Source organism: Coregonus clupeaformis, chromosome 23 (assembly GCF_020615455.1).
Source record: "Coregonus clupeaformis isolate EN_2021a chromosome 23, ASM2061545v1, whole genome shotgun sequence".
In the NCBI taxonomy this organism is placed as follows: Eukaryota; Metazoa; Chordata; class Actinopteri; order Salmoniformes; family Salmonidae; genus Coregonus; species Coregonus clupeaformis.
In genome coordinates, this window is record NC_059214.1 from 13,432,689 (window position 1) to 13,446,260 (window position 13,572).

Sequence of the window (13,572 nt, forward strand, 5' to 3'; positions counted from 1 at the left end):
TACAGTGAGAAATATGATCAAGTATGATGTGGAAACTACGTTTCAAAAGGTCTTTGAGTAATGAGTGTGGTCAAATGGGACAGGATTAAGAAAGGGGGAGATGCAATACTTAATAATTTACATAGGTTTCGTTCCAAATGGCACCCTATTCCCTATGTAGTGCACTACTATATCTATATATCTATATATATATATATATATATATATATAACAGTTGAAGTCGGAAGTTTACATACACCTTAGCCAAATACATTTAAACTCAGTTTTTCACAATTCCTGACATTTAATCCAAGTAAAGATTCACTGTCTTAGGTCAGTTAGGATCACCACTTTATTTTAAGAATGTGAAATGTCAGAATAATAGTAGAGAGAATGATTTATTTCAGCTTTTATTTCTTTCATCACATTTCCAGTGGGTCAGAAGTTTACATACACTCAGTTAGTATTTGGAAGCATTGCCTTTAAATTGTTTAACTTGGGTCAAACGTTTTGGGTAGCCTTCCACAAGCTTTCCACAATAAGTTGGGTGAATTTTGGCCCATTCCTCCTGACAGACCTGGTGTAACTGAGTCAGGTTTGTAGGCCTCCTTGCTTGCATACGCTTTTTCAGTTCTGCCCACAAATGTTCTATAGGATTGAGGTCAGGGCTTTGTGATGGCCACTCCAATACCTTGACTTTGTTGTCCTTAAGCCATTTTGCCACAACTTTGGAAGTATGCTTGGGGTACAGTATATATGTATGTGATATATCTTTGTATATTTACACACATACATATGTATGTGTGTGTATATATATGTATAGATATATATGTATACATATACATATATGTATGTATGTGTATATATGTATGTATGTATGTATGTATGTATGTGTATACATACAGTGGGGGGAAAAAAGTATTTAGTCAGCCGCCAATTGTGCAAGTTCTCCCACTTAAAAAGATGAGGCCTGTAATTTTCATCATAGGTACACGTCAACTATGACAGACAAAATGAGATTTTTTTCCCCAGAAAATCACATTGTAGGATTTTTAATGAATTTATTTGCAAATTATGGTGGAAAATAAGTATTTGGTCAATAACAAAAGTTTCTCAATACTTTGTTATATACCCTTTGTTGGCAATGACACAGGTCAAACGTTTTCTGTAAGTATTCACAAGGTTTTCACACACTGTTGCTGGTATTTTGGCCCATTCCTCCATGCAGATCTCCTCTAGAGCAGTGATGTTTTGGGGCTGTCGCTGGGCAACACGGACTTTCAACTCCCTCCAAAGATTTTCTATGGGGTTGAGATCTGGAGACTGGCTAGGCCACTCCAGGACCTTGAAATGCTTCTTACGAAGCCACTCCTTCATTGCCTGGGCGGTGTGTTTGGGATCATTGTCATGCTGAAAGACCCAGCCACGTTTCATCTTCAATGGCCTTGCTGATGGAAGGAGGTTTTCACTCAAAATCTCACGATACATGGCCCCATTCATTCTTTCCTTTACACGGATCAGTCGTCCTGGTCCCTTTGCAGAAAAACAGCCCCAAAGCATGATGTTTCCACCCCCATGCTTCACAATAGGTATGGTGTTCTTTGGATGCAACTCAGCATTCTTTGTCCTCCAAACACGACGAGTTGAGTTTTTACCAAAAAGTTATATTTTGGTTTCATTTGACCATATGACATTCTCCCAATCCTCTTCTGGATCATCCAAATGCACTCTAGCAAACTTCAGACGGGCCTGGACATGGACTGGCTTAAGCAGGGGGACACGTCTGGCACTGCAGGATTTGAGTCCCTGACGGCGTAGTGTGTTACTGATGGTAGGCTTTGTTACTTTGGTCCCAACTCTCTGCAGGTCATTCACTAGGTCTGGTGTGGTTCTGGGATTTTGACCCCACGGGTGAGATCTTGCGTGGAGCCCCAGATCGAGGGAGATTATCAGTGGTCTTGTATGTCTTCCATTTCCTAATAATTGCTCCCACAGTTGATTTCTTCAAACCAAGCTGCTTACCTATTGCAAATTCAGTCTTCCCAGCCTGGTGCAGGTCTACAATTTTGTTTCTGGTGTCCTTTGACAGCTCTTTGGTCTTGGCCATAGTGGAGTTTGGAGTGTGACTATTTGAGGTTGTGGACAGGTGTCTTTTATACTGATAACAAGTTCAAACAGGTGCCATTAATACAGGTAACGAGTGGAGGACAGATGAGCCTCTTTAAAGAAGAAGTTACAGGTCTGTGAGAGCCAGAAATCTTGCTTGTTTGTAGGTGACCAAATACTTATTTTCCAACATCATTTGCAAATAAATTCATAAAAAATCCTACAATGTGATTTTCTGGAAAACATTTTCTCAATTTGTCTGTCATAGTTGACGTGTACCTATGATGAAAATTACAGGCCTCTCATCTTTTTAAGTGGGAGAACTTGCACAATTGGTGGCTGACTAAATACTTTTTTCCCCCACTGTATGTATGTGTGTGTTTATATATGTACAGTGAGGGAAAAAAGTATTTGATCCCCTGCTGATTTTGTACGTTTGCCCACTGACAAAGAAATGATCAGTCTATAATTTTAATGGTAGGTTTATTTGAACAGTGAGAGACAGAATAACAACAAAAAAATCCAGGAAAACGCATGTCAAAAATGTTATAAATTGATTCGCATTTTAATGAGGGAAATAAGTATTTGACCCCCTCTCAATCAGAAACATTTCTGGCTCCCAGGTGTCTTTTATACAGGTAACGAGCTGAGATTAGGAGCACACTCTTAAAGGGAGTGCTCCTAATCTCAGCTTGTTACCTGTATAAAAGACACCTGTCCACAGAAGCAATCAATCAGATTCCAAACTCTCCACCATGGCTAAGACCAAAGAGCTCTCCAAGGATGTCAGGGACAAGATTGTTGACCTACACAAGGCTGGAATGGGCTACAAGACCATCGCCAAGCAGCTTGGTGAGAAGGTGACAACAGTTGGTGCGATTATTCGCAAATGGAAGAAACACAAAAGAACTGTCAATCTCCCTCGGCCTGGGGCTCCATGCAAGATCTCACCTCGTGGAGTTGCAATGTTCATGAAAACGGTGAGGAATCAGCCCAGAACTACACGGGAGGATCTTGTCAATGATCTCAAGGCAGCTGGGACCATAGTCACCAAGAAAACAATTGGTAACAGGACTGAAATCCTGCAGCGCCCGCAAGGTCCCCCTGCTCAAGAAAGCACATATACAGGCCCGTCTGAAGTTTGCCAGTGAATATCTGAATGATTCAGAGGAGAACTGGGTGAAAGTGTTGTGGTCAGATGAGACCAAAATCAAGCTCTTTGGCATCAACTCAACTCGCCGTGTTTGGAGGAGGAGGAATGCTGCCTATGACCCCAAGAACACCATCCCCACCGTCAAACATGGAGGTGGAAACATTATGCTTTGGGGGTGTTTTTCTGCTAAGGGGACAGGACAACTTCACTGCATCAAAGGGACGATGGACAGGGCCATGTACCGTCAAATCTTGGGTGAGAACCTCTTTCCCTCAGCCAGGGCATTGAAAATGGGTCGTGGATGGGTATTCCAGCATGACAATGACACAAAACACATGGCCAAGGCAACAAAGGAGTGGCTCAAGAAGAAGCACATTAAGGTCCTGGAGTGGCCTAGCCAGTCTCCAGACCTTAATCCCATAGAACATCTGTGTAGGGAGCTGAAGGTTCGAGTTGCCAAACGTCAGGCTCGAAACCTTAATGACTTGGACAAGATCTGCAAAGAGGAGTGGGACAAAATCCCTCCTGAGATGTGTGCAAACCTGGTGGCCAACTACAAGAAACGTCTGACCTCTGTGATTGCCAAAAAGGGTTTTGCCAACAAGTACTAAGTCATGTTTTGCAAAGGGGTCAAATACTTATTTCCCTCATTAAAATGCATATCAATTTATAACATATTTGACATGCGTTTTTCTAGATTTCTTTGTTGTTATTCTTTCTCTCACTGTTCAAATAAACCTACCCTTAAAAGTATAGACTGATCCTTTCTTTGTCAGTGGGCAAACTTACAAAATCAGCAGGGGATCAAATACTTTTTTCCCTCACTGTATGTGTGTGTGTGTGTGTCTATGTATGTATGTATGTATGTATATATGTATATACATATATGTATGTGTATATATATATATATATATATATATATATATATATATATATATATATATATACACACACACACACACACACAAGTGGGGAGAACAAGTATTTGATACACTGCCGATTTTGCAGGTTTTCCTACTTACAAAGCATGTAGAGGTCTGTACTTTTTATCATAGGTACACTTCAATTGTGAGAGACGGAATCTAAAACAAAAATCCAGAAAATCACATTGTATGATTTTTAAGTAATTAATTTGCATTTTATTGCATGACATAAGTATTTGATACATCAAAAAAGTAGAACTTAATATTTGGTACAGAAACCTTTGTTTGCAATTACAGAGATCATACGTTTCCTGTAGGTCTTGACCAGGTTTGCACACACTGCAGCAGGGATTTTGGCCCACTCCTCCATCAGACCTTCTCCAGATCCTTCAGGTTTCGGGGGCTGTCGCTGGGCAATCACGGACTTTCAGCTCCCTCCAAAGATTTTCTATTGGGTTCAGGTCTGGAGACTGGCTAGGCCACTCCAGGACCTTGAGATGCTTCTACGGAGCCACTCCTTAGTTGCCCTGGCTGTGTGTTTCGGGTCGTTGTCATGCTGGAAGACCCAGCCACGACCCCATCTTCAATGCTCTTACTGAGGGAAGGAGGTTGTTGGCCAAGATCTCACGATACATGGCCCCATCCATCCTCCCCTCAATATGGTGTAGTCGTCCTGTCCCCTTTGCAGAAAAGCATCCCCAAAGAATGATGTTTCCACCTCCATGGTTCACGGTTCGGATGGTGTTCTTGGGGTTGTACTCATCCTTCTTCTTCCTCCAAACACGGCGAGTGGAGTTTAGACCAAAAAGCTCTATTTTTGTCTCATCAGACCACATGACTTTCTCCCATTCCTCCTCTGGATCATCCAGATGGTCATTGGCAAACTTCAGACAGGCATGGACATGCGCTGGCTTGAACAGGGGGACCTTGCTTGCGCTGCAGGATTTTAATCCATGACGGCATAGTGTGTTACTAATGGTTTTCTTTGAGACTGTGGTCCCAGCTCTCTTCAGGTCATTGACCAGGTCCTGCCGTGTAGTTCTGGGCTGATCCCTCACCTTCCTCATGATCATTGATGCCCCATGAGGTGAGATCTGGCATGGAGCCCCAGACCGAGTGTGATTGACCGTCATCTTGAACTTCTTACATTTTCTAATAATTGCGTCAACAGTTGTTGCCTTCTCACCAAGCTGCTTGCCTAATGTCCTGTAGCCCATCCCAGCCTTGTGCAGGTCTACAATTTTATCCCTGATGTCCTTACACAGCTCTCTGGTCTTGGCCATTGTGGAGAGGTTGGAGTCTGTTTGATTGAGTGTGTGGACAGGTGTCTTTTATACAGGTAACGAGTGGAGAACAGGAGGGCTTCTTAAAGAAAAACGAACAGGTCTGTGAGAGCCGGAATTCTTACTGGTTGGTAGGTGATCAAATACTTATGTCATGCAATAAAATGCAAATTAATTACTTAAAAATCATACAATGTGATTTTCTTGATTTTTGTTTTAGATTCTGTCTCTCACAGTTGAAGTGTACCTATGATAAAAATTACAGACCTCTACATGCATTGTAAGTAGGAAAACCTGCAAAATCGGCAGTGTATCAAATACTTGTTCTCCCCAATGTATATATATATATATATATATATATATATATATATATATATATATATATATATATATGTGTATATGTTTGTATGTATGTATGTATGAGTGTATGTATATGTATATATGTATATACATATATATCCATATATGTGTATATACAGTGGGGGAAAAAAGTATTTAGTCAGCCACCAATTGTGCAAGTTCTCCCACTTAAAAAGATGAGAGAGGCCTGTAATTTTCATCATAGGTACCCGTCAACTATGACAGACAAAATTAGAAAAAAAAATCCAGAAAATCACATTGTAGGATTTTTAATGAATTTATTTGCAAATTATGGTGGAAAATAAGTATTTGGTCAATGACAAAAGTTTCTCAATAGTTTGTTATATACCCTTTGTTGGCAATGACACAGGTCAAACGTTTTCTGTAAGTCTTCACAAGGTTTTCACACACTGTTGCTGGTATTTTGGCCCATTCCTCCATGCAGATCTCCTCTAGAGCAGTGATGTTTTGGGGCTGTCGCTGGGCAACACAGACTTTCAACTCCCCTCCAAAGATTGTCTATGGGGTTGAGATCTGGAGACTGGCTAGGCCACTCCAGGACCTTGAAATGCTTCTTACGAAGCCACTCCTTTGTTGCCCGGGCGGTGTGTTTGGGATCATTGTCATGCTGAAAGACCCAGCCACGTTTCATCTTCAATGCCTTTGCTGATGGAAGGAGGTTTTCACTCAAAATCTCACGATACATGGCCCCCATTCATTCTTTCCTTTACACAGATCAGTCGTCCTGGTCCCTTTGCAGAAAAACAGCCCCAAAGCATGATGTTTCCACCCCCCATGCTTCACAGTAGGTATGGTGTTCTTTGGATGCAACTCAGCATTCTTTGTCCTCCAAACACGACGAGTTGAGTTTTTACCAAAAAGTTCTATTTTGGTTTCATCTGACCATATGATATTCTCCCAATCCTCTTCTGGATCATCCAAATGCACTCTAGCAAACTTCAGACGGGCCTGGACATGTACTGGCTTAAGCAGGGGGACACGTCTGGCACTGCAGTATTTGAGTCCCTGGCGGCGTAGTGTGTTACTGATGGTAGGCTTTGTTACTTTGGTCCCAGCTCTCTGCAGGTCATTCACTAGGTCCCCCCGTGTGGTTCTGGGATTTTTGCTCACCGTTCTTGTGATCATTTTGACCCCCACGGGGTGAGATCTTGCGTGGAGCCCCAGATCGAGGGAGATTATCAGTGGTCTTGTATGTCTTCCATTTCCTAATAATTGCTCCCACAGTTGATTTCTTCAAACCAAGCTGCTTACCTATTGCAGATTCAGTCTTCCCAGCCTGGTGCAGGTCTACTATTTTGTTTCTGGTGTCCTTTGACAGCTCCTTGGTCTTGGCCATAGTGGAGTTTGGAGTGTGACTGTTTGAGGTTGTGGACAGGTGTCTTTTATACTGATAACAAGTTCAAACAGGTGCCATTAATACAGGTAACGAGTGGAGGACAGAGGAGCCTCTTAAAGAAGAAGTTACAGGTCTGTGAGAGCCAGAAATCTTGCTTGTTTGTAGGTGACCAAATACTTATTTTCCACCATAATTTGCAAATAAATTCATTAAAAATCCTACAATGTGATTTTCTGGATTTTTTCTCCTCAATTTGTCTGTCATAGTTGACGTGTACCTATGATGAAAATTACAGGCCTCTCTCATCTTTTTTTAAGTGGGAGAACTTGCACAATTGGTGGCTGACTAAATACTTTTTTCCCCACTGTATATATATATATATATATATATATATATATATATATATATATCTATATCCCCAATATCGAATTGGTAGTTAGTCTTTTCCCATCGCTGCAACTCCAGTACGGACTTGGGTTAGGCGAAGGTCGAGAGCTATGCGTCCTCCGAAACACGACCATGCCAAGCCGCACTGCTTCTTGACACACTGCTCGCTTAAACCGGAAGCCAGCCGCACCAATTTTTTCGGAGGAAACACTGTACAGCTGGCTACCGAAGTCAGTGTGCATGCGCCCGGCCGCCACAAGGAGTCGCTAGAGCGCGACGGGACAAGGACATTCCAGCCGTCCAAACCCTCCCCTAACCCGGACGACGCTGGGCCAATTGTGCGCCGCCTCATGGGTCTCCCGGTTGCGGCCGGCTGCAACACAGCCGGGGATCGAACCCGGATCGGTAGTGACGCCTGTAGCACTGCGATGCAGTGCCTTAGACCGCTGCGACCCTCGGGAGGCCCGGTAGTGCACTACTTTTGAGCAGGGCCCATAGGGAACACAACCACAGTGCCATTATTCTATGGGTAACTAATGGGAAGGTAATTACACTGCAGTAGTAGTACACTACTTTTAATTGACTTGTTTATTATGTAATGCATGTAAATACAAGTAATTGTAAGCAAGATTTGTATGTTTTGCATTACTCCGTGTACGCACTTCCCTCTTACATAAGACTATATAACGAAAAGCCTTTATTGAATATTAGAAGTCACGTCTCACAATTGAGATGCAGCCAGCCAAAGAGTGGGTGAAGAGGGAAAAAGAGGGATGATGTTCATCATGCATCTCTCTGTTTTCCCATAGCTGAGACCAAGATCTGCTTCAAGTACTATCACGGTGTCAGTGGAGCCCTGAGAGCAACCACCCCCTGCATCACTGTGAAGAACCCTGGAGTCCTGGTGTGTCTGTGTGTGTTTATGGTTTGTTGTGTGTGTGTGTGTGTGTGTGTGTGTGTGTTTACATTCAACTTCTCTGTGTCTCTCAGGGAGAAGGTCAAAGTGAGGGGCAGTCATCCACAGATCATCCTCGCACACTAATCAGCTTTACTTTGACAGGTGAGGTGTGGTTTGGCTAAAACCAGGAACATGTCCTCATTGACTCTGACTTTGAAAAGGTGCTCTCTCTAGTTCCGATTCAAATTATTTAATAGAAAATCATCGAAGTTTTCCATTATTGATTAACTTATTATTCTAATCTACTACTACTTCTTCTTTATTTGACCATTTATTTACATGTGTTATTCCCACTTGAAAATAAGTGGTTCTAACTTTGCATTGCTCCTAACATCCGACATGCAAGCTATTATACAGTCAGTCTCAATCATTGACTAAAGTTTCTTCCAATTGGCCTCAAAATTAACAAAAGCACTGATTTCTATTACAAAAGTAGAACCAACTTAGTATGCATGTATGTATTTATGTATGTATGTATGTATGTATGTATGTATGTATGTACAGTACCAGTCAAGAGTTTGGACACCTATTCATTCAAGGGTTTTCCTTTATTTTAAGTATTTTCTACATTGTAGAAAAATAGATAAGACATCAAAACTAAAAATTAACAATTTTTTTTAAACAAATCAAAATATATTTTATATTTGAGATTCTTCAAATAGCCACCCTTTGCCTTGATGACAGCGTTGCACACTCTTGGCATTCTCTCAACCAGCTTCACCTAGAATGCTTTTCCAACAGTATTGAAGGAGTTCCCACACATGCTGAGCACTTGTTGGCTGCTTTTCCTTCACTCTGCGGTCCGACTCATCCCAAACCATCTCAATTGGGTTGAGGTCGAGGGATTATGGAGGCCAGGTCATCTGATGCAGCACTCCATCGCTCTCCTTCTTGGTAAAATAGCCCTTACACAGCCTGGAGGTGTTTTGGGTCATTGTCCTGTTGAAAAACAAATGATAGTCCCACTAAGCCCAAACCGGATGGGATGGCGTATCGCTTCAGAATGCTGTGGTAACCATGCTGATTGTGTCTTGAAATCTAAATAAATCACAGACAGTGTCACCAGCAAAGCACCCCCAACCCCCATGGCGGTTGGAACCAAAAATCTCCAATTTGGACTCCAGACCAAAGGACAAATTTCCAATGTCCATTGCTCGTGTTTCTTGGCCCAAGCAGGTCTCTTCTTCTTATTGGTGACCTTTAGTAGTGGTTTCTTTTCATCAATTTGATCATGAAGGCCTGATTCACACAGTCTCCTCTGAACAGTTGATGTTGAGATGTTTCTGTTACTTGAAGCATTTTTTTGGGCTGCAATTTCTGAGGCTGGTAACTCTAATGAACTTATCCTCTGCAGCAGAGGTAACTCTGGGTCTTCCATTCCTGTGGCAGTCCTCATGAGAGACAGTTTCATCATAGCGCTTGATGGTTTTTGCGACTGCACTTGAAGAAACATTTTCGTATTGATTGACCTTCATGTCTTGAAGTAAAGATGGACTGTTGTTTCTCTTTGCTTATTTGAGCTGTTCTTGCCATAATATGGACTTTGTCTTTGACCAAATAGGGCTATCTTCTGTATACCCCCCTTACCTTGTCACAACTCAACTGATTGGCTCAAACGCATTAAGAAGGAAAGAAATTCCACAAATTAACTTTTAAGAAGGCACACCTGTTAATTGAAATGCATTCCAGGTGACTACCTCATGAAGCTGGTTGAGAGAATGCCACGCGTCTGCAAAGCTGTCATCAAGGCAAAGGGTGGCTATTTGAAGGCTCTTAAATATAGAATATACTGTATTTTGATTTGTTTAACACTTTTTTGGTTACTACATGATTCCATATGTGTCATTTCATATTTTTGATGTCTTCACTATTAATCTACAATATAACAAATAATAAAAAAAAAAAAAAAACCTTGAATGAGTAGGTGTTTCCAAACTTTTTACTGGTAGTGTATGTATATCATCCTTCCCTTGCAATAAAAAAAGCAGAAGTTTCTGTTCACTCTCTGATTGCAATACGAGTTCAAATGGTAAGCTGCTCTCCACCCAATGGCCTCCTCTGGTTGGCAGTTTAGCCTCCAATTTTGTTTGGTCAAAGCCTCAGACGATGCACAGTGAAGCAGGATATGGGTCTGCCTCCCCTGTCCATGTAGTCTTATTCATTGTGAGCTAAAAAGCTAAACTGATCCTGGGTCAGCACGCCTACTCGGAGACTCTTGATAGATACAGCCCCTGATTTGATGACGGTCTTCCTCTGTGTAGATATGCGTGCTGTGGGGCTGAAGAAGGGTATGTTCTTCAACCCGGATCCCTACCTGAAGATGTCCATCCACCCTGGGAAGAGAAGCGGCTTCCCCACCTTCAGCCACCACGGACAGGAGAGACGCTCAGCCATCATCGCCAATACCACCAACCCTAAGTGGCACGGAGAGGTGATCTATATGCATGCATGTGCGCACACACACACACACACACACTTACACACGTGCACACACATACACACACTCATTCCACTCATAGATCACTGGTTCACTATAAATGTGTTCCCTATTATTTACAATATTGTAACGATTAAAGTTTGAAATCAATATGGCTGAAGAGTCTAGCTAAATATAGAGTTCATGGGGAGCCGAGCGAGCCTTTCCCTCTAGGCTTCTCCTGGTGCTGAACTTCAGACTTCCAATTAAGTTGCTGCCCACTTAAATTGGTGCTGATTCTCTGATCGCCGCAAATCCCTTTTACTTAGCTAAGCACCATCTGACCATCTTTTTAATAGTCTGTTTCTCCCTCTCTCTGTAGAAATACACGTTTGTAGCACTGATGACAGACATTCTGAACATCGAGGTGAAGGACAAGTTTGCCAAAAGTCGACCAATCATCAAGCGCTTCCTTGGTCAGCTGACCATTCCTGTGCAGAGGCTGATTGAGAAAATACCTGGGTAGGTAACGTAGAAAACGGACGCATGCACACACACACACACACACACACACACACACACACACACACACACACAAAATGTGCTTTAAAACAAGTAGACCCATGCTCATAATTATTGATTTTTCACTATACTTTATCATTGCGTGTTAACTATAGTTGAGTAATTGCATTTGGTTGTTTGTTTGTCTGTCCTCAGTGTCCAGCCTCTGAGCTTCTCTCTGTGTCGACGGTTGCCCACTGAGCACGTGAGTGGCCAGATGCAGTTCAGAGTGGAGCTCACATCCACTGGACCTGACGGTGAGGGCTATTGCCTGTAATTTATTGTGTTTGTAAACAACAATACATAATTAAAGTACACACTGATGAATTGTAATGGAATAAAAATCAAGGTATTACAAAATGATTCATCTTTATCTCGTTCATGCTCAGGGGCCTCTCCAGACTCTATCATTGGTGTGCCCAATAACGGGGCCCCGGGGACTCCGTCAGATGACGAGGATCTGCCCCACCTACTCCTGGGGGTGGTCACTGGAGGCCCCTCCCCTACTGGCTCCCTGGGCTCACAGAGGTCCTGGGAAGGCGGGGCCACAGCCTATCCAGTCTCAGACTACAGGGACTTCAGCGGTACAGAGAGCAGAACCACAGAGGGCGAATCCTACTCTGGCCCTCAACGGTTGCTGAGGTCCCTTAGCGAAGGCCTGGATGCCATCGAGGCCCCCAAGGGCCCCGGAGAGAGGCCCCTGGGCGCTGCCTCACCGAAGCTGCGCTCTAGCTTCCCCACTCATACACGCCTCAGTGCCATGCTGCACATTGACTCAGACGAAGATGAGGAGCGCTCGGGGCCCACCGACATCTACCCGGTACCCGGGTCACCCCTACTGCTCAACGGGGGTCCCGAGGGGCCTGAAGAAGAAGACGTCTTCCCTGAGCAGATGGAACCTAGGGTGGAGGGGGATGAACAGGAGGTGGTAACGGGGGAAGACTGTGCCTGTGGTGGTGAATCCGATGTGGCCCCTGAGTTAGACCTGGCCCTCGACTTGGAGGACTCCTCAGAGCCTGATGTTTTCTCGGAGGTGGAGGAAGTTCCTTTCTTCTCAGAGGCGCTGTCCCAGAGTATTTTGGCTGAGGGCCTGGAGGGGCCAGAGGAGGGCCAGGGGCCCTCTGACGACCCCTTGTCGGAGATTGACACCTGCTTCATGGCAATGGCCCCACAGACAGTCTTCTCTTCCTCAGAGAGTTGCCCAATCACAATGTCTGCGGCTCAGGTGAGTGACTGGTGGTGCAGTAAGTAGATCTTACCTGTGGTTAAAAGTTATCTATGCAATAATAAAATAGCCTCTAATATACAATATCTGTAGTAGTAAGTCAAGGAACAATCATGGAAACCCAGAACTAAAATCTTGCGGGATTGTGTCAGATGCTCGATTAAGTTCTGGGGGCAGACGTGTTAGAAAATATACTAGAATGAGGAGCGGAAGCAGGGCAGTAGCTCCACCCCCCTCTCTTTGCAAGTTACAGGCAAGTCTATGGGCCAAATGTCCCCTCCCCGTCTGAAATCAGAAAAATGCAAAATCAGGATTTGTCCAAATGATAATTGACAAAGAATCTGCGCACCGGAACAAAGTTCCTCGTTAATCGTCGCGTCCCACTGTCTGTTTACAGATGCTAGGATACCAGTTATGTTATGTGCGTCTGTCCATGAGACATTAGTAAAGGAATAATTGAGTTAAAGGATTTAAAGCTATAAAGATGCTTGTTCACTGGTGAGTGGTCTTCCTGTTTCAGGATTGGTTCTCATTCTCAGAGGTTGAAAACAGAAATAATATAACACTACCTCAAAAACATCAAACAATGTTTCTAGCCAGGACCTTACTTTGTTTCAACAAACAAAATCCTCACAAAGAAAGGTATGAAAATAAAAAGCAATGAACCACAACCCGCCAATGGGTCCTAACCAGAGATGTAGTAGTGGTTAAAAAAAGGTGGGTAAACATGAACGCCTTTCGAGATGATGCTGGCAAATGCTAACAATGTCATTTTAGTGTAATAGGCGTGCACCAAAGCAAATAAGGGTGTGTTAACATAATTTATTAATGCTCCACTACATCCCTGGTCCTGACCCATCATTT

General features: G+C 43.1%; 1 protein-coding gene across 2 annotated transcripts in view; it reads left to right on the forward strand.

The window, feature by feature from the left end:
* The window catches only part of LOC121536631 (E3 ubiquitin-protein ligase HECW2-like), an 82,592-nt gene that overhangs the window by 37,969 nt on the left and 31,051 nt on the right, over positions 1–13,572 (forward strand). For both annotated transcript variants that reach the window (XM_041844042.2, XM_041844041.2), the window contains 6 exons: positions 8,358–8,452; positions 8,539–8,608; positions 10,768–10,937; positions 11,305–11,444; positions 11,640–11,740; positions 11,873–12,708. In XM_041844042.2, coding sequence (XP_041699976.1) covers positions 8,358–8,452; positions 8,539–8,608; positions 10,768–10,937; positions 11,305–11,444; positions 11,640–11,740; positions 11,873–12,708 — 1,412 coding nt within the window. The remainder of the gene's footprint in view (positions 1–8,357; positions 8,453–8,538; positions 8,609–10,767; positions 10,938–11,304; positions 11,445–11,639; positions 11,741–11,872; positions 12,709–13,572) is intronic.